General features: G+C 47.2%; 1 protein-coding gene across 1 annotated transcript in view; it reads right to left on the bottom strand.

The window, feature by feature from the left end:
* The window catches only part of NLRP8 (NLR family pyrin domain containing 8), a 41,242-nt gene extending 24,059 nt beyond the window's left edge, over positions 1–17,183 (bottom strand). Inside the window, exons 1-4 of the mRNA XM_021931467.2 lie at positions 16,374–17,183; positions 11,082–11,156; positions 7,090–8,686; positions 568–738 (exon numbers count right to left, since the gene is read on the bottom strand). Of these exons, the coding sequence (XP_021787159.1) occupies positions 568–738; positions 7,090–8,686; positions 11,082–11,156; positions 16,374–16,740 (2,210 nt within the window). The 5' untranslated portion in view covers positions 16,741–17,183. The remainder of the gene's footprint in view (positions 1–567; positions 739–7,089; positions 8,687–11,081; positions 11,157–16,373) is intronic.
* Between the last annotated feature and the right edge of the window lie 3,587 nt (positions 17,184–20,770).

Raw genomic sequence — 20,770 nt, 5'->3', positions numbered from 1 at the left:
TTTATTTATTGTTTGTTTTGAGACAGGGCCTCACTCTGTCGCCCAGGCTGGAGTGCAGTGGCCAGATCGTAGCTCACCATCACTGTAACCTCTGCCTCCTGGGCTCAGGTGATCCTCCCACCTCAGCCTCCCAAGTAGCCAGGACTGGTCTCGAACACCTGAGCTGAAGTGAATAGTCATGAGCCACAGCACGAGGCTGATCATTTTATGGACGGATGCATTGAAGTGCACCAGGGAGATGCCAGGAATTCCATGACACACTGTATATACCATCCACTTAAGGACACAGAGCTATTAGGTTGGTGCAAATGTCACTAATGGCAAAAACTGCAATGGCATTTGCACCAACCTCAGAGTAACTAGAGACAGGTTGAGCCGGCAGCCTGGCTCCAGTTTGTGGTTTCCCTCACCACGCACCCCATGACTCACTCCTCCCATGCCGCTGTCCAAGGCTGGACATGGGTGCCTTCGGGAAGTCTAGTGTGAGTGGAGAGGGAATGAAGAAAGTGGATGGGAAACAGACCATCTCCATAGAATTCCTTCCAGTAGGATTTGTGTTATACTCACAGTAGCTTTTGCAGTTTACACTGAGGGTGCTTCAGTGCGGCAGCAAGAGCCTTCAAAAAAGGAGGCCCCAAAGCACTGTTGGTCAAAGTCAGGACTTCCAGCTTATCATTCGTTGCAAACACAGAGCATAAGTCTTGCCACCAGCAATGGAGCTCTTGGCTCTCTGGCGCTCTGCACGGAAGGGAGAAGAGAGAAAACACCTCTTCGTTAAACTGGAGAAAACCTACTCGGAAACCCAGGGCTGGCGTTCCCTACCCAGGTTAGGGCCATAGGCCTCTGGTGACTCTAAGATGTCCTCATTTAAATAAAGCACTCAGAAAAACCACCATGAGATTTTCTCATTTCATTCCTGGAAGACTCATGGCCTCAAATAAGAGCCCTGTATGTTTCCATGACTTGGAAAAAAGGAAGTTGCTTTTATTTTGTATTTATTTTTTTGAGACAGGTTGTCACTCTGTCGCCCAGGCTGGAGTGTAGTGGTCTGAACACAGCTCACGGCAGCCTCTAACTCCCGGGCTCAGGCGATCCACTCCAGCTTCCTGAGGAGCTGGGGTTATAGGCACACGCCACTACACCTGACTAATTTTTGTATTTTTTGTTGAAACAGGGATTCTCCATGTTACCCAGGCTGGTCTTGAATTCCTGGGCTCAAGCGATCCTCCTGCCTTGGCCTCCCAAAGTACTAGGGTTACAGGCACGAATCACCATGCCTAGACAGGAATTGCTTTTTCAATTACATGGGATTTATGTGGGGGGCAGAGATTGAATTATATTCTGTACCTCCATTCTTACCCTGTGTATATACAATTCTTAAAAAAACATATAGGTTGGGAGGCCGAGACGGGCGGATCACGAGGTCAGGAGATCGAGACCATCCTGGCTGACACGGTGAAACCCCGTCTCTACTAAAAAATACAAAAAACTAGCCGGGCGAGGTGGCGGGCGCCTGTAGTCCCAGCTACTCGGGAGGCTGAGGCAGGAGAATGGCGTGAACCCGGGAGGCGGAGCTTGCGGTGAGCCGAGATCCGGCCACTGCACTCCAGCCTGGGCGGCAGAGCGAGACTCCGTCTCAAAAAAAAAAAAAAAAAAACAAAAAAAACAAAAAAACATATAGGATCAGAATAAAGGAAAAATCAATCTTTTTGACACCGTGAGTATAAGAAGGAAAAATCCAGAGCTAGGGTGGCATGTAGTTTGACCGTAGAAGGACCTGCTGACTTTCTCTTTCATTCTTCCCCATACAGTCCTTTCAGGGAGGCTGACCAAGATGTACATGTGAAGACTATTATTGGTTGCGTTAAAGAAATAGTTTAAAGTGGCCGGGCACGGTGGCTCATGTTGTAATCCCAGCACTCTGGGAGGTCAAGGCAGGCAGATCACAAGGCCAGGAGTTCGAGACCAGCCTGGTCAACATAGTGAAACCCTGTCTCTACTAAAAATACAAAAAAAATTAGCCAGGCGTGGTGGTGGACACCTGTAATCCCAGCTACTTGGGAGGCTAAGACAAAGAGAATTGCTTGAACCTGGGAGGCGGAGGTTGCCGTGAGCCAAGATCGTGCCATTGCACTCCAGTCTGGGCAACAGAGAAAGACTCCGTATCAAAAAAAAAAAAAGAAAGAAAGAAATAGTTGAAAGCAATCCAAAAGTCTATCAAGGGGGAAATATTTAATCATCTCTAGCACACCTATTTTTCAAAGAATACTTCATTGAAAAGGCATGCATAGACATTGCCAAGACACAAAGATGAAAAAAGCAATTTTTAGAATATTTACACTAACATGTAGTTTTTGTATAAAATTTAAATCCCATGAAATGGATTCATCCATTTTCGCATCCATCAAATACATAGAAATGCAAATAAGTAGGAATGATGTCAACTGCCTCCAGGAACCCGCACAAAAATGATCAGTGGACTAACCAACGTGAAAGAAATGTGTCATGTCTGAAGATTTCTACGGATATCAGGGCTTAAGATTATGCAGCATCATAGAAAGACATTGTGATTCACTGCAATTAGATTCTTGAGGTCTTAGTCGGGTGACCGACAGTTACCAGCAAGTTGAACATCAAGCTCTGGGGTTTATTCCCCTCCCTAATAATAGGTCCTCGGGGACTGGAGGGCTCCTTGAATGTGATTTTGTGGTGTGCGTTGGAATTGCCCACGTAAGTTGGGAGTAGACATAAGAAAAACATGGTTCGGTGTAGCCATTCAATATTGGAGTGAATAGAATTCATTCTACCTGTGGCACGCCTGGTCTCACTAGCAGCTGAACAGGTAGGCCTCCGTCACAACTGTTTCGGCACTGACTGGGTGGGTAAGTTAAATCTTAAAAGCTGACAGAGTCAGTGCCCTCATAGGAAGGCTGAAATGTAACAAAAGCCCACCAAGAGTTTTGCCCAGGCTTTTCCTGGGCCTTGAGGTATGACAAGATAATGAAGAAATTCTCTGGCCGGGCGCGGTGGCTGAAGCCTGTAATCCCAGCATTTTGGGAGGCCGAGACGGGCGGATCACGAGGTCAGGAGATCGAGACCATCCTGGCTAACACGGTGAAACCCCGTCTCTACTAAAAAATACAAAAACTAGCCAGGCAAGGTGGCGGGCGCCTGTAGTCCCAGCTACCCGGGAGGCTGAGGCAGGAGAATGGCGTAAACCTGGGAGGTGGAGCTTGCAGTGAGCTGAGATTCGGCCACTGCACTCCAGCCTGGGTGACAGAGCGAGACTCCATCTCAAAAAAAAAAAAAAACAAAAACAAATTCTCAACGGGACCCATTCAGGATTAAACAAGATTTTGTTGGGGGTTTGAAGAAACGCCCCAGACCTTCACAAACAAATTTTATTGGGGTCTGAAGGAACTCCCCAAGCCTCCATGATTTAGTGGGAGACAAGATAAGGGTAATCACCCCAGCACCTGGACTTATCTAGTTTAAGTAAATTTACTGAGGTTCCAGAGGGAGGTCTTCAGGGCTCAGACCTTAGTTATAGATTAAAAGAAGTTAATCACTTATGTCTTTAGAGGAACGCACACTTACATGTAGACATATAGCTTAGAAGGCATATAAGCTCTGGAAAACTTTATAATTTTTAGTTGGTCTGGTGATATTTCTTGGCGTTCGCCCTGTAACCAGTTACAGAAATAAACTCAAGATCTTCTTTCCAGTTCATCTGTGTCTCGTTATTGGGCTATGAGAATAAGCAGCCCGGCCCCCAGTTTGGTTCAGGGACATACCCAAGAAATACGAAGTTTCCCTGGAAAGTAGCTTAGTGATATCCATGCTGATAAAGTTATAGATGTGATGTGTGCATATCTTGTGATGCAGCAATTCCTTTAAAAATATATATATACCCTGGTGGCCGGGCGCGGTGGCTCACACCTGTAATCCCAGCACTTTGGGAGGCCAAGGCTGGCAGATCACAAGATCAGGAGATCGAGACCATCCTGGCTAACATGGTGAAACCCCGTCTCTACTAAAAATACAAAAAATTAGCTGGGCGAGGTGGCGGGAACCTGTAGACCCAGCTACTCAGGAGGCTGAGGCAGGAGAATGGCGTGAACCCGGGAGGCGGAGCTTGCAGTGAACCGAGATCGCGCCACTGCACTCCAGCCTGGGCGACAGCGAGACTCCATCTCAAAAAAAAAACAAAACAAAAAACAAACGAAAAACAAAAAATAATGCCTGGCTGGGCGTGGTGGCTCACGCCTCTAATCCCAGCACTTTGGCAGGCAGAGGCGAGAGAATTCATGAGCCCAGGCGTTCAAGACCAGGCTGGGTAACAAAGTGAGCCCCTCATCTCTACAAAAAACAACACCATAAATAAAAATATACGCTAGAGCAGGGGTTGGTAAACTTTTCCTGTAATTGACCAGGTAGCAAATATATTCAGCTTTTCTGGCAGTGAATTTCCCGGCAATGACTCGGTCCTGCCACGGTACTGGGGTAGCAGTCACAGACAATATGTCACAAGCATGGCCAGGCTCCAATCAAACTGTATTTACCTAAACAAGCAGAAAAAGCTGGGTCTGGCCTCCTGGCTGTAGCTTGCTTACCTCTGCCCTGGAGAAACTCAGCCATGGCTGAGGAGACCTGCACACTGCCCGTCGTGGTGAAGAACGGAACAGAACTTACATTACTTAAAATTTAAATGTCTCATCACATAAGGAGAGACCAACTTTTATTTCTCTATCCACACACTAGACCAGTATATGTCTAGGATGAACATTAACGCTACATATCCGTCTGCTGAAGACTTAGGCAGTCTTTCATGGAAAGACAGGAATCTGGAAGAGATTGTGGTTCCTTTTTGCAGAGCAGTTAAGGAACAAGAAGGCATTTCCCTTATGCAGCAGGACAATGTCCCCCTCTCGCCAAGAGTCAGTCTAAATCTCCTCTCTCTTCTCATCATAGCCATTGGGGTCAAATTTTAGTTCGTCTTAGCTTCAACCAGACATGTGACCTAGGACAAGGTGCTTCCTACACCTCCAGTGCATCATGGAGTTGGAGGCAGAAATAATTCACATGAAGTAAGTGCTTGACATTGTGCCTGCCACATGGCAAATGCCAAATAAATATCAACCGATATGAAGAAAGGAGTAGTCAGCGCTTTTTGCCACTTCTTAAGAAAAAGAAATCCATTATATTTGCCAAAATAAAGATCTTCCAGGAGAGTTTTGGTCGAGTGGAGAGGATGAGGAATTACTTGAGTAGTAACAGTTTATATCTACTTAGCACTAAATGAAGGACTGGACTTATTCAGTGTGTTGTAGATTTTAACATGTTTAACAACCTTATGAGATACGTACTTTTTTTTTTTCTAAGACAGTGGCGTGATCTCGGCTCACTGCAGCCTCCGCCTCCTGGGTTCAAGTGATTCTCCTGCCTCAGCCTCCCAAGTAGCTGGGATTACAGGTGCCCACCATCACACCTGGCTAATTTTTTTTTTTTTTTTTTTTTTGAGACGGAGTCTTGCTCTGTCTGTCGCCCAGGCTGGAGTGCAGTGGCGCGATCTCAGCTCACTGCAAGCTCCGCCTCCCGGGTTCACATCATTCTCCTGCCTCAGCCTCCTGAGTAGCTGGGACTATAGGCGCCCGCCACCACACCCGGCTAATTTTTTCGTGTTTTTAGTAGAAATGGGGTCTCACTATGTTGGCCAGCCTGGTCTCGAACTCCTGGCCTCAAGTGATCCACCTGCCTTGACCTCCCAAAGTGCTGGAATTACAGGCACGAGCCACGGCACCCAGACTGTTTCTTTTAATTCAAGATGGACAAGATATTTTTACACGGAATGAAAGACCCTCTAGAGGTGTACTGTCTGATATGGTAGCTACTAGCTGCATGTCGCTATCTACACTTAAATTCACTAAAGTTAAATAAAATGTAGATGTTCATTCACTTGGTCACACCAGCCACATTCAAAGAGCTCAGGGGTCACAAGTGGCCAGCGGGTCCCATACTGGATAAGACAGATTCAGGATGTCTCCATCATCACCTTAAGTTCCACTGGGTAGCACTTTCCTTGAGACAAAAAGCTTCTGATACACAAAAGTAGGAGTGAGGCTGGGCGCAGTGACTCGTGCCTATAATTCCAGTGCTTTAGGAGGCCAAGGTGGGAAGATGGCTTGAGGCCGGGAGTTGGAGATTAGCCTGGGTGACACAGAGAAACCTCATCTCTCCAAAAAATAAGAAAATTAGCCAAGCATGGTGGTGCATGCCTGCAATTCCAGATACCCAGGAGGCTGAGGTGGGAGAATGGTGTGAGCCCAGGAGGTTGAGATTGCAGTGAACCACAATCGTAGCACTGCACTCCTGGGCAACAGAGAGACGCTGTCTCAAAAAAAGAAGTAGGAGTGATAGATGAAGCAAAGTCCCATCTTTATGGGCACGCAGCACACAGGGAAGGAGGGTGAACCACGTATCTTTTTGCCCGGGATTCTCCCAGGTTTAGCACAGAAAGTCCTATATCCCAGGAACACCTTCAGTCCTGGCAATAAAACAAAGCTCTGGGTCCCAGAAATCTCCTTAATCCTAAACAAACTGGGACAGTTTGTAAAACAAACGTGTACCACCCTAGATACATGTTTATCTTAAAACAGAAGTACTGGCCGGGCATGGTGGCTCATGCCTGTAATCCCAGCACTTTGGGAGGCTGAAGGGGGAGGATCAACTGAGGTCAGGAGTTCAAGACCAGCCTGGCCAACATGGGAAACCCCGTCTCTACTAAAAATGCCAAAATTAGCCGGGTGCAGTGGCATGCATCTGTAATCCCAGCTACTCAGGAGGCTGAGGCAGGAGAATCGCTTGAACCTAGGAGGGGAGGTTGCAGTGAGCCGAGATCGCACCACCACACTCTAGCCAGGGCAACAGAGTGAGACTCTGCCTCAAAAAACAAAACAAAACAACAGAAGTACCGTGCAAATTAGGCCAGGGAAGCGATCAGAAAGGTTTGCAGATTGACCCCTAAACACCCAGGAGACTGTAGTCAAGGGCCCCGGGTAGGACGGGCTCCCCAAGGACAGAAGCACTTACTCAGAGCCAGGACGGGAGCCGGAGCTGAGCTTCCACACGTTCTTGAAGCTCAGGGTGACGGCCAGCTCCACCTCCTGCAAATGTTCACAGCGCTTCAGGCAAAAAGCAGACACCTGAACGTCTTTACTGTTGCCAATTTTCAAGACAACTTTACGGTAACCATTTAGGGCTTGGCTTACAAAGGCTTCCTCCCGGATTTCACGCAGACAGTAGAATAACTGCGGGACCCCAGCGCACGGAGAAGGCGGCTCGCATTTCTGCAACAGAGGTATGACTTTCAGCAGCTTCCTCTTATTATTGAAAGACACCTTGCATCGGAACGACTGTTCCACGGCCGAAGCGCAGGTCCCGTTCAGAAAGCCGAATAAGAAAAGCCCCATGTGAGAGAGATAGCTCTTGCTTCCTCTGGGACTCGCTATCAGGCGCTGGATATTCATGTGGCTCAACACATGATAATTTTGGAGTCTTTGCGGGAAACAGAGAACATAAAACAAGGCCGCAAAAAATTCCTGAAAAATCAGGAGGGTAAAGGTGTAGTGGTCCCCCTCACCCGCAATTCTTCGAAGAACACTCATGCCGAGGAAGGCGGCGACTCCCGTCTGATCCAACTTGGCTTCCTCAAGGTCTTCTTTACCAAACACCCATTGCCTGTGCCACATGCCGTCTGCGGCCAAGCGACACAGACCCTCCAGTTGTGCTTGGTGGATCTTTCTGGAAAAGTTCTCAGCTCTGGTGGGAAACAAGCTGGAAATATACCGGACGAACACAGAGGTGGCATTTGGACATGCCTGTGTGAGATTGTTTCCTCTCTCCATTTGCTGTTTCAGACCAGAGCAGACCATCCAGCAAACGACAGGGACCTGGCACATGGAAAAGAGAATGGTGTTTTCCATGGCGAAACTCAAGACTCGATCTGTCTCTGTGTGTCCAAAATACATCTGGAAATACTTGATTTTTTCCGTCGTATTGAACCCCGGAAGGGTGACGAGAGAGGGACATTTCAACAAGGGCTTGCATGTTGGCCAAGAGGTACATCTTATCATGATCAGTAGCGTGGCCTCCGGAAGCATCCTTTTGCTCAGCAAACTGCTCAGTAGGACAGACCCAGGCAATTTCTGCCTCCAGTCGTCACTCAGGTCCTGCGGTCTGTTGATGAGGTTAAATGTGAGCTCCTCAAAACCATCCAACAGCAGCAGAAGTTGGTCTGGTTTGGACATAATCTTTGCCACAAGGTCCTGAGATCCAGGCCACTTGTGCTCAATCAGCTCGGAGAAGCTATGCTCCGTTGTCTGGTTCATCTCTTGGCAATGGAAGTAGAAAGCACACCAGGGCTTGTGGGCGTAGAACCTGTTACTGGCCCACTCCAACATCACCATTTTAGCCAGGGTTGTTTTTCCAATCCCAGGAGCTCCCTGTATGACCACGGTCTTGGGCTGTCTACCCTGGGGTCTTTTGGGTAGAAGCAGACATGGTAAGTACTCCCTGTGCCTGTGTACATCTTGATAAAAGAAATCGCTTTGGTTTCCAGGCCAAGTCATAAAGTCCCATGTGGGGAAACACTTGACTGTCACATTCAATTTGTACTGCCGTATTTTACCTAGATTTGTGAGACGGGAGAAATAAAGGGTATGGCATCAGAGTTAATCATGAGAACTAATAGAGCAATAAGAAACCCAGTCTCTGTATCTACTTGAAGCCCCGTGATGCCCTGGCATAAATGAAATAACCTTTCCTGATACTGTTGCATCCATTAGGAAGCAGCAATGAACAGAAAACTCAACTTGAAGTGGCTTAAACGAAACAAGGACTGCTTTCTACACGAGAAGTATGGCGGGTGTAAAGCTGTTGAAATCACATTCAGTGGCGCCATAGTTTCAGGTCCAGCAGCATCACGATTCTCTCAGCCCTTTCTTTGTATTTCTTGCCTCACAGATATAAGATAGCTGCTGTAGTGTTAGCTGTGTTATCTGCATTCAAACCAGAAATACTTGGGAGGGCTGGGTGCGGCGGCTCATACCTGTAATCCCAGCATTTTGGGAGGCTGAAGAGGGTGGATCACTTGGGGTCAGGAGTTCAAGACCAGCCTGGCCAACATGGTGAAACCCTGTCTCTACTAAATATACAAAAATTAGCCAGGTGTGGTGGTGCACACCTATAATCCCAGCTACTCAGGAGGTGGAGGCGGGAGAATTGCTTGAATCCAGGAGGCAGAGGTTGCAGTGAACCAAGATTGCGCTACTGCACTCCAGCACAGGTGACAGAGTGAGACTGTGTCTAAAAAAAAAAAAAAAGGCCGGGCGCCGTGGCTCACGCCTGTAATCCCAGCACTTTGGGAGGCCGAGGCGGGCGGATCACGAGGTCAGGAGATCGAGACCATCCTGGCTAACACAGTGAAACCCCGTCTCTACTGAAAAATACAAAAAAAAACAGCCGGGCGAGGTGGTGGCGCCTGTAGTCCCAGCTACTCGGGAGGCTGAGGCAGGAGAATGGCGGGAACCCGGGAGGCGGAGCTTGCAGTAAGCCGAGATCGCGCCACTCACTCCAGCCTGGGCCACAGAGCGAGACTCCGTCTCAAAAAAAAAAAAAAAAAAAACAGGCCAGGCGCGGTGGCTCATGCCTGTAATCCCAGCACTTTGGGAGGCCAAGGCGGACAGATCATGAAGTCAGGAGTTTGACACCAGCCTGACCAATATGGTGAATCCTGTCTCTACTAAAAATACAGAAGTTAGCTGGGCGTGTAATCCCAGTTACTCAGGAGGCTAAGGCAGGATAATTACTTGAACCTGGGAGGTAGAAGGTTGCAGTGAGCTCAGATCACGCCACTGTACTCCAGCCTGGGCGACAGAGTGGGAAAGAAAGAAAGAAAGAAAGAGAGAAAGAGAGAAAGAGAGAAAGAGAGAGAGAGAGAGAGAGAGAAAGAAAGAAAGAAAGAAAGAAAGGGAGGGAGGAAGGAAGGAGGGAAGGAAGGAAGGAAGGAAGGAAGAGAAAGAAAGAAAGAAAGAAAGAAAGAAAGAAAGAGAGGAAGGAAGGAGGGAAGGAAGGAAGGAAGGAAGAGAAAGAAAGAAAGAAAGAGAGAGAGAGAAAGGGAGGGAGGGAGGGAGGGAGAGAAAGAGAGAAAGAGAGAGAGGGAGGGAGGGAGGGAAGGGAGGAAAAGAAAGGAAAGAAAGGAAAGAAAGAAAGGAAGGAAGAAGGGAGGGAGGGAGGGAGTAAGGAAAGGAAGGAAGGATTGTGTGTGTTTTGTTTTGTTTTGTTTTGTTTTTTTGACATGGAGTCTCATTCTATCACCCAGGAGTACAGTGGCACGATCTCACCTCACTGCAACCCTCCGCCTCCCAGATTAAGCGATTCTCCTGACTCAGCCTCCCGAGTAGCTGGGATTACAGGTGCCCACCACCATGCCTGGCTAGTTTCTGTGTTTTTAGTAGAGATGAGGTTTCACCATGTTGGCCAGGCTGGTCTCAAACTCCTGACCTCAAGTGATCCGCCCCCGCTCAGCCTCCCAAAGTGCTAGGATTGCAAGCGTGAGCCACCGCCTAGCCTGGTCTGGTTTGTGTCTGTTTTGTTTTTTCTTCAAGGTGGAGTCTCTCTCTGTCGCCCAGGCTGGAGTGCAGTGGCGCGATCTTGGCTCACTGCAACCTCCGCCTTCCAGGTTCAAGTGATTCTTCCACCTCAGCCTCCCAAGAAGCTGGGATTATAGGCGCCTGCCAGCACGCCCGGCTAATCTTTTTATTTTTAGTAGAGATGGGGTTTCCCCATGTTGGTCAGGCTGGTCTCAAACTCCTGACCTCAGGCGATCCGCCCTCCTCGGCCTCCCAAAGTGCTGGGATTACAGGCGCGAGCCACCTCGCCCTGTCTCTTTTTGCTTAAGTTCTGATTGCAGAAGAGACACCGGATATGGTAACTTACAATCTGCCTTGCCTTAGGAACTAAGTGGCTCATCCCAATCCATAGCCCATGTTTTCACCAGGGTCTGCTATGATGCAGGTACATACCAGATTCTCCTTCTTCCAGATTCACCTCTGTTTCTCCCACATTCAAGTCCTCTGGTTCCAAGGTAGGTAGAATGGCTGGAACAGAAAAAAGGAGCCTGCTTCATGGGAATGATGAGATCTTGGTAGCAGGGAAATAGCATGGAGCCGATGGCCTTTTTAGGACAGAGGCGGCCACACGTCTTAAGAGTCTCAGGATGAGTTCGTGTCCTTTGTAGGGACACGGATGCAGCTGGAAACCATCATTCTCAGCAAACGATCGCAAGAACAGAAAACCAAACACCGCATGTTCTCACTCACAGGTGGGAACGGAACAATGAGATCACTTGGACTCAGGAAGGGGAACATCACACACCAGGGCCTATCATGGGAGGGGGAGGGGGGAGGCATTGCGTTGGGAGTTATACTTGATGTAAATGACGAGTTGATGGGTGCTGACGAGTTGATGGGTGCAGCACAGCCAACATGGCACAAGTATACATATGTAACAAATCTGCACGTTATGCACATGTACCCTAGAACTTAAAGTAAAATTAAAAAAAAAAAAAAGAGTCTCACAGTCTCACCACCTCCGTTCAGGGAGAAGAAAAATCACCTAGATCTATCTCTATCACAGGAATTTTAGGAAATGAGAAAAGGCGTTGTTGTGTGATGCACTAAGTAAGGTGTTCAATAACACATTATAAATGGATAGCACAGCCAGACACTGAGGGAGAAATACAGAGAAATACACACATACTCATACACATATATGTGTCTGTAAAATATATGCACAGTTTAATATCTACGTAGGTGTGTATCTATGCATCCAGTCGGCCCTTCGTATCCACGGGTGCTACATCTGTGGAATCAACCAAGGATGGAAAATAAATTAAAAACCCAATAAAAATACAACAATAAAATAATACAATTGAAAAACCAATACAAGGCTGGGCACTGTGGCTCACGCCTGTAATCCCAGCATTTGGGAGGCTGAGGCAGGAAGATCGCTTGAGTCAAGGAGTTTGAGACCAGCTTGGGCAACATAGCAAGATCTCAACTCTACTAAAAAAAATAATAATAATAATTAGCTGGGCGTGGTGGCACACCTGTAGTCCTAGCTACTTGGGAGGCTGAGGCAGGGGGATCACTTGAGCCAAGGAGTTTGAGACCAGCTTGGGCAACATAGCAAGATCTCAACTCTACTAAAAAAATAAAAAATAATTAGCTAGGCACGGTGGCATGCCTGTAGTCCTAGCCACTCAGGAGGCTGAGGCAGGAGGATCGCTTGAGCTCAGGAGGTAAAGGCTCAAGTGAGCCATGATCATACCACTCCACTTCAACCTGGGAAATGGAGTAAGACCTTGTCTCAAAAAGTAAAAAAGACCAATACAGGATAACAACTATTTACACAGCATTTACATTGTGTTAGGTATTATAAGTAATTTAGAGTGATTTTAAGTCTGCAGGAGGATGTGTACAGGTTCTATGCAAATACGATGCCATTTTATATAAAGGAGTTGAGCACCCATGAATTTGTTCAGTACCCTTGAGGGAGAGCCTGGAACCAATCCCCCATGGATACCACGGAACTTCTAGTTTAATATCTATGTATGTGTGCACATATGTGTACACATGAATATCTATATACACGCATACACATATAGTCATTGATTCTTGTTACACCTGGTAGTTCTCGTCTATAAAATTCTTGTGAACACTGAATTCGCTAATACGGAACCATTGGTCCCAGGAAAATGCAGGGTTTGTTTCCTGCCTGCCTTCATTACAACGCCATTGACTTATCAATATAAAAACTTGTTTTCCATGTGTTTTTGTTTAAAGACACCTTACTTAGTATGTACTGTTGATTATTAACACTGAGCTCATGGCCAAGCACACTGATAAATCCTGCCTAAAGGAAGCTCAGCTAACACATGTGTTTTCTCCCTAAGGCACAGCGCAGCCTTCTTGCCCTGAGGAACAGAGAAAGGCACATCAGCACTAGTTTGGGTACCATTTTTTTTTTTTTTTTTTTTTGAGACGAAATCTCACTCTGTGGCCCAGGCTGGAGTGCAGTGGTGTGATCTCAGCTCACTGCAACCTCTGTCTCCTGGATTCAAGCGATTCTTCTGCCTCAGCCTCCCGAGTAGCTGGGACCACAGGCGTGCACCACCATGCCAGGCTAATTTTTGTATTTTTTAGTAGAGACAGGGTTTCACCGTGTTAGCCAGGCTGGTCCCGAACTCCTGACCTCATGATCCTCCCGCCTCAGCCTCCCAAAGTGCTGGGATTGTAGGCATGAGCCATCGTGCCCGGCCTGGGTACTATTTTAAACAGCAAAACCACCAACTCAAAGCACAGAAGTGTGGCACCAAATAGACGTGGAAATGATCGCTGGCTATATGTGGGTGAGAGCTGAAGCCGGAAGGCAGAGCGTCGCCTTGTTTGACCTCGGCTGGGAGGTCAACCTGATGTTTCTGCTGCGTTCCTGTCTGGGAATGATCTTGAAAGCGCTGTAAGTATTGATATGGGGGCTACAAATACCTTTTAATGAGTGGGTACATTCACCAATACAGAATCCATGAAAAATGAGGATCAATCCTAGAAACCAGGGAAAGCCCAGGGAAACCAGGGAAACCAGGGGAAGGAACAGAAACCAGGGGAACAGGAGCCCAGGGAAACAGGAAACAGGAAACCAGGAAACCAGGAAACCAGGGAAACCAGGGAAGGAAACCAGGTGGTGGTGGTCCAGGCAGAACCAGGTGGAACCAGGTGGTAGAAACCAGGAACCAGGAAACCAGGAACAGGAATTAGGAACTTAGGAACCAGGAGCCCCAGGAAACCAGGTATAGAGCCCAGGTGGAAGGAAACCAGGAAACCAGGAAACCAGGAAACCAGGAAGGAAACCAGGGAAGGAAACCAGGGAAACCATGGAAGGAAACCAGGTGTGTGTGTGTGTGTGTGTTTTCTGAGATGGAGTTCTGTTTTTGTCACCACAGGCTGGAGTGCAGTGGTATGATCTCAGCTCACTGCAACCTCCGCCTCCAGGGTTCAAGCAATTCTCTTGCCTTAGCCTCCCGAATAACTGGGATTACAGGTGCCCACCACCATGCCCAGCTAATTTTTTTGTACTTTAGTAGAGACCGGTTTCACCATGTTGGCTGGGCTGGTCTCGATCTCCTGACCTTAGGTGATCTGCCCACCTCTGCCTCCCAAAGTGCTGGGATTACAGGCATGAGCCACCGTGCCCGGCCTCTCTGTATGTTTTCATCAGGTTTTAGTAAATATTAACATTTTGCTGTTTAACACTAAGATTTTCTCTACCACTGGGCCATGGATGGAGTTTCCATCCCCTCTGATTTTCTTTTCCATTGACTCTCTCTCCTTTCCACACGATGAGCTATGTCCTCCCGTGTTAGGTCCCAACCTTAGCGTCACTTCCTCAAAGAGGACTTCCTGGGCTGCCTTATCAAAACAAAGTTCCTTTCCACAATCAATGACTCTCTAGCCATCTAATATTCGAGCAACTCTAACATGCTAGGTGCTGAACCAGGTGCTGGGGTGCCAGTGGCTAAGGAGTCATTGGGCACCCAGTCTGCTGTTGTTTATGTTTAGAATTGTGGAGCTGATGTCTTCTCCATTCTTACTGATGAGACTGACTACTTGTAAGCTATTGGGAGAGGCGGGTTCACAGCTCCTATCATGTTTCTGGATTGGTGTATTTTCCCTTTAATACAGTAGTCCCCCCTTCTCTGCAGGGTCTATGTTCCAAGATTCCCAGTGGATATCTGAAACTGTGGATAGTACTGAACCATGTAGATACTGATTTTTAAAAATACATACCTAGGCTGGGCGTGGTGGCTCACGCCTGTAATTCCAGCACTTTGGGAGGCTGAGGCAGGCAAATCACCTAAGGTCAGGAGTTCGAGACCAGCCCGGCCAACATGGTGAAACCCCGTCTCTACTAAAAATACAAAAAACTAGCCGGGCGTGGTGGCGGGCGCCTGTAGTCCCAGCTACTCGGAGGCTGAGGCAGGAGAATGGCGTGAACCTGAGAGGCGGAGCTTGCAGTGAGCTGAGATCGCGCCACTGCACTCCAGCCTGGGTGACACAGCGCGAGACTCTGTCTCAAAAAAAAAAAAAAAAATACAAAAATTAGCTGGGCATGGTGGTGTGCACCTGTAATCCCAGCTACTAGGGAGGCTGAGGCATGAGAATTGCTTGAACCTAGGAGGTGGAAGTTGCAGTGAGCTGAGATCGCACCACTGCACTCCAGCCTGGGTGACAGAATGAAGACTCTGTTTCAAAATATAAAAAAAATACATACCTAGTTATGATAAAAGTTTAAATTATAAATTAGGTACAGTAAGAGATTAACAATAATAATGAAATAGAACAATTATAATACTATACTATCATAAGCAGTATGTAAATGTGGTCTCTCTCTGTCTCAGAATATCTCACTCTACTATACTCATCTATTTTTGACGATGATCGGCCATGGGTAACAAAATTCAGAAAGAAAAACCTTGGATAAGGGGACAACTGTAGTCCAGCTCTGCTTTATGCATATGGAAGATGAGCTTTTGGATTACAGCATCCTCCAGTGGGATTAATCCTTTGTTGCTGCAAAATGGCCCTTTAAAATCTTTAACCTTCTTGCTTTAAATATAGCACTGCTGACATCAGCATAGCCACACCAGCTTTCTTCTCTTTACTGTTTCCACAGCATACGCTTTTGCACTATTTTACTCCCTACTTCTCTATGTCTTCATTTGACGTTCACTGCATATAAGCAGTATTCAGTTAAGTTTTTAAAAAATATGCCCATATGGGCTGGGCGCAGTGGCTCACACCTGCAATCTCAGCACTTTGGGGGACCAAGGCAGGCGGATTACCTGAGGTCAGGAGTTCGAGACCATCCTGGCCAACATGGTGAAACCCCATCTCTACTAAATATACAAAAAAAAATTAGCCGAGTGTGGTGGTGGGCACCTGTAATCCCAGCTACTCAGGAGGCTGAGGCAGGAGAATCACCTGTATCTGGGAGGTAGAGTTTGCCATGAGCCGGGATTGTGCCATTGCACTTCAGCCTGGGTAAGAAGAGCGAAACTCTATCTCAAAAAAAAAAAAAAAATTAAATTAAAAGAAATGCCCATATGAGAGTCTTCGCCTTTGGGTTAGATCTAGTATCTTCCTCCACTGTTTGCATTCTTGTTCAGATGGCCAATAAGCGATAGGGGTGGCGAGCAGAGTATTTAGCTGCCCAGCAGCCAAGCCCACCCCGAGTTTATCCACCAGATCAACACTCACCATTTATCTCTCTGTGTACTAGAGCACACATTTTATCACGCTTCATAACGGCAAAGATGTTTGAAGTCACATCCCAAGCTCGTCGTCCAGGGAAACGTTCTATCAAGAGATGAACCACCTCTGCCCAACTGGCTCTCTTGACCTGGTCCCAGGTGATAGGCGTGGTGCCAGCTCTGAGCTCATTCAGTAAGAACTGCTTGAACCATTGTAGCTCCTCGTTGCTCACATATCTCATGTACAGCATGACCCCATTTTCACAGGGGGAGCCGGGGTAGCAAGAGAATGTCCAGGGTGGATTACAAGAACTGTGAGTGGAGGAGGATGAAAAGGGAACGGGGGTGTCAGAGGGTGGATTCACATCACTCATCTTTAGTCAAGGCAGAGAACACCTCAGTGTCCACGATAAACACAACTGATCAGAAGAGAGAAACACGAGACCTGCGGAAACATAAAACAATAAAACAAGAAGATGAAAACACCACCCAAGAAGACAGATTAATGTAAGGCTTACTTGGCAGAGTATTCTGTGTGCCATGTACTCCCTTTACCTCCTTTCCTCAAAGATTCTCTGCCCTGTGGAAAAACTGAAGATGCATTGAATGTTTGGGATTAGTCCATTAGACTGATGGATTGTTTGTAGTTTTTATTCTCTATGCTTCCTTTTGGGGAAGAAGCAAGCAAAATATCAAAACCTTCACAAAAGGTTAGCACAGGTTACCTGTTCCTGTGTTAGTTTGCTAAGGAATAATGGTCTCCGACTCCATCTATGTTCCTGCAAACGACATGATCTCATTCTTTTTTATGGCTGCATAGTATTCCATGGTGTTCATGTATCACATTTTCTTACCCAGTTTATCACTGATGGGCATTTAGGTTGATTCCATGTCTTTGCTATTGTGAATAGTGCTGCAATGAACACTTTTCACAATGAGATGACATCTCATTGTGGTTTTGATTTGCATTTCTCTAATACATGATCCATTTTTTAAGAATAAAAACTTTGTTGAATTTGAGATCACTTGTAATCTAATAGAGCCTTCTAACCAACCATATATTTTCTAGATTTTAGCTTCACTGAATTATTTTACCTGCTTCTCATTGTTCTTTTCGCTAAACCTTTTGTGAAGGCCTTTGGGAGGCCTTTTGCTAAACCTTTTGTGAAGACCTTTGGGAGGCCAAGGCAGGTGGGTCACCTGAAGTCAGGAGTTCCAGACCAGCCTGGCCAACATGGTGAAACCCTGCCTCTACTAAAAACACAAAAATTAGCTGGGCATGGTGGTGGGTACCTGTAATCCTAGCTACTCAGGAGGCTGAGGCAGGAGAATTGCTTGAACCCAGGAGGCAGAGGTTATAGTGAGTGGAGATTGTGTCACTGCACTCCAGCCGGGGTGACAGAGCAAGACCCTGTCTCAAAAAAAAAAAAAAAAAAAGAAAAGAAAAGAAAAGAAATTTGCAGGGCAAGGGAGGATGTTGACAATTACATCATTGTTTTGCTTTACTTTCATTCACTGCCGAAGGGAACATAAGCAGGGGGAACCTCTCTGAAAGGCGTTTTCACAATATCTAGCAATCATGTGTGCACTGCTAGGGAACCCAGTGGTTCTACTTCTAAAACTGCAACCTGAGGCTGGGTGCGGTGGCTCATGCCTGTAATTTCAGCAGTTTGGGAGGCCGAGCGGGGAGGATCACAAGGTCAAGAGATCGAGACCATCCTGGCCAACATGGTGAAACCCCATCTCTACTAAAAAAAAAAATAATACAAATATTAGCTGGGCGTGGTGGCATGCACCTGTAGTCCCAGCTACTTGGGAGGCTGAGGCAGGCAAATCACTTGAACCCAGGAGGGGGAGGTTGCAGTGAGTGGGCTGAGATCCCGCCACTGTGCTCCAGCCTGGTGAAAGAGCAAGATTCCGTCTCAAAACAAAAACACAAAAGGCAGGCGCGGTGGTTCACGCCTGTAATCCCAGCACCTTGGGAGGCTGAGGTGGGCAGATCACGAGGTCAGGAGATTGAGACCATCCTGGCTAACACGGTGAAACCCCGTCTCTACTAAAAATACAAAAAATTAGCTGGGCGTGGTGGCAGGCGCCTATAGTCCCAGCTACTTGGGAGGCTGAGGCAGGAGAATGACATGAACCTGGGAGACGGAGCTTGCAGTGAGCCGAGATCACGCCACTGCACTCCAGCCTGGGGGACAGAGTGAGACTCTGTCTCAAAACACAAAACAAAAACAAAAACTGCACCTCACAGATGCACTTGCACATGTGAGATGGTATCTGCACAGGCCTGTCTGTCTTAGGCTGTCTGGACTGCCATAACAAATACCATACACTGGGTGGCTTAGTAACAACAGACATCGATTTCTCTCAGCTCTGGGGGCTGGAAGTCCAAGATCCAGGTGCCGGCAGATTTAGTATCTGGCGAGGGCAGCTTCCTGCTTCATAGACAGCACCTTCTTGCCGTGTCCTCCTCACATGGAGGAAGGGGTGAGGGAGCTCGCTGGAGTCTCTTTCATAAGGACTAGAATCCCAATCATGAGGGCTCTGGCCCCATGACTTAATCACCTCCCAAAGGCCCTACCTTCTTCTACCATTACCTTGGTGGTTAGAGTTTCAGCCTGTGGATTTTGGGAAGGACGCAGACATTCAGTTCATAACACAGTCCTTCTGGATTCACTCACTGAAATATCCCAGTGTCAAATATTATGCTCTCTATTTTTGGCACTGGGGATATGTTGGTGAGCAAAAGACACACAAAAAGTTGTCCTCATGCGGCTAACATTTCAGGGGAGGAAAAACTTTTTTCTCTCTCTCTTTATTGATCTTAGATTCATTGGCTGGAGCCTTGGATGTTATGCTCATGAAAGACAGATTCACAAAAGCATAGCAAACAGAAGTTTATTTCTGTGTGCATGCCCATGGGAGCACACTGTGATGTGATGGAAGATTATATGCACCATGGAAAAGAGAGCCAAGAGAGAGAACAGAAGTGAGAAATACCCTGCTGCAATTTGTAAAAGGTTGACGGAAGGGCTCACTGAAGCAGGGATGTCTGAGCAAAAGCTTGGAGGAGAGAAGGAGGTAAGAGGTCACGGAATGGGCTGTGTGGATATCAGATGAGTTCCAGATAGACGGGCAAGGACCACGGCCCTGTGGCTAGGATGTGCCTGGAGCTGTTGAGAAACTGCAGGACCGGCGTGAGTGGAGGTGAATGGGCGAGACGAAGACAGTGGAGATGATCCCAAGAGGTCACGCGGGACCTGATTGGACTGGTGTGGGATGGTTATAACTTTTAGAAGGATCTTTCTGGCTGGCTCTCCTACTGAGAATAAGGGTAGGGAGCTATAGACATAATCCTGGAAAGAAGAATCGTGACCTGTTGCACTAGTATGACAAATTTACCATGAATTTAGTGGCTTAAGACAACACAGTATTTTTTTTTTTTTTTTTTTTTTTTGAGACGGAGTCTCACCCTGTCACCCAGGTTGGAGTGCAGTAGTGCAATATCGACTCACTGTAAGCTCCGCCTCCCAGGTTCAAATGATTCTCCTGCCTCAGCCTCCTGAGTAGCTGGGATTACAGGTGTGCACCACCACGCCCGGCTAATTTTTGTATTTTTAGTAGAGACGGGATTTCACCATGTTGGCCAGGATGGTCTCGATCTCTCGACCTCGTGATCTGTCTGCCTCAGCCTCCCAAAGTGCTGGGATTTCAGGTGGGAGTCACTGCACCCGGCCGACAACACAGCATTTTTAAGATAAAACATTCAGTTATGGAGGCTAGAAGCCTGAAATGGGCTAAGATCACTGGACTAACATCGAGGTGTTGGCAGGGCTGGTTCCTTCTGGAGGTTCTAGGGGGAGAATCTGTTTCCTGGCCTTCTCCAGCTTCTAGAAGCCTCATGCAGTCCTTGGATTTTTGCTCTTTCCTCCTTCTTCAAAGGTAGCAGTGGGACATCTTCTATCTCATTCCCTCTTCCATTTCTAATACCCACGAACCAACCTCTCTTTATCCCTCCTCCCTGCCACCCTTGCCATAAATACATAGTTATTATGCATCAATAAAAAAAAAAATATCAGGCCGGGTGCAGTGGCTCACGCCTGTAATCCCAGCACTTTGGGAGGCCGAGGCAGATGGGTCACAAGCTCAGGAGTTTGAGACCAGCCTGGCCAACCTGGTGAAACCCCATCTCTACTAAAAATACAAAGATTAGGCGGGTGTGGTGGTGAGCACCTATAATCCCAGCTACTTGGGAGGCTGAGGCAGGAGAATTGCTTGAACCTGGGAGGCAGAGGTTGCGGTGAGCCGAGATTGCGCCATTGCACTCCAGTCTGGGTGACAGAGTGAGACTCTGTCTCAAAAAAAAAAAAAAGATTTTCCTAAAGATGGAAATGCTGT

This window comes from Papio anubis, chromosome 20, assembly GCF_008728515.1.
Source record: "Papio anubis isolate 15944 chromosome 20, Panubis1.0, whole genome shotgun sequence".
In the NCBI taxonomy this organism is placed as follows: domain Eukaryota; kingdom Metazoa; phylum Chordata; class Mammalia; order Primates; family Cercopithecidae; genus Papio; species Papio anubis.
Note: the sequence above shows the minus strand (reverse complement) of the source record. Positions and strands in the feature narration are given on the sequence as shown.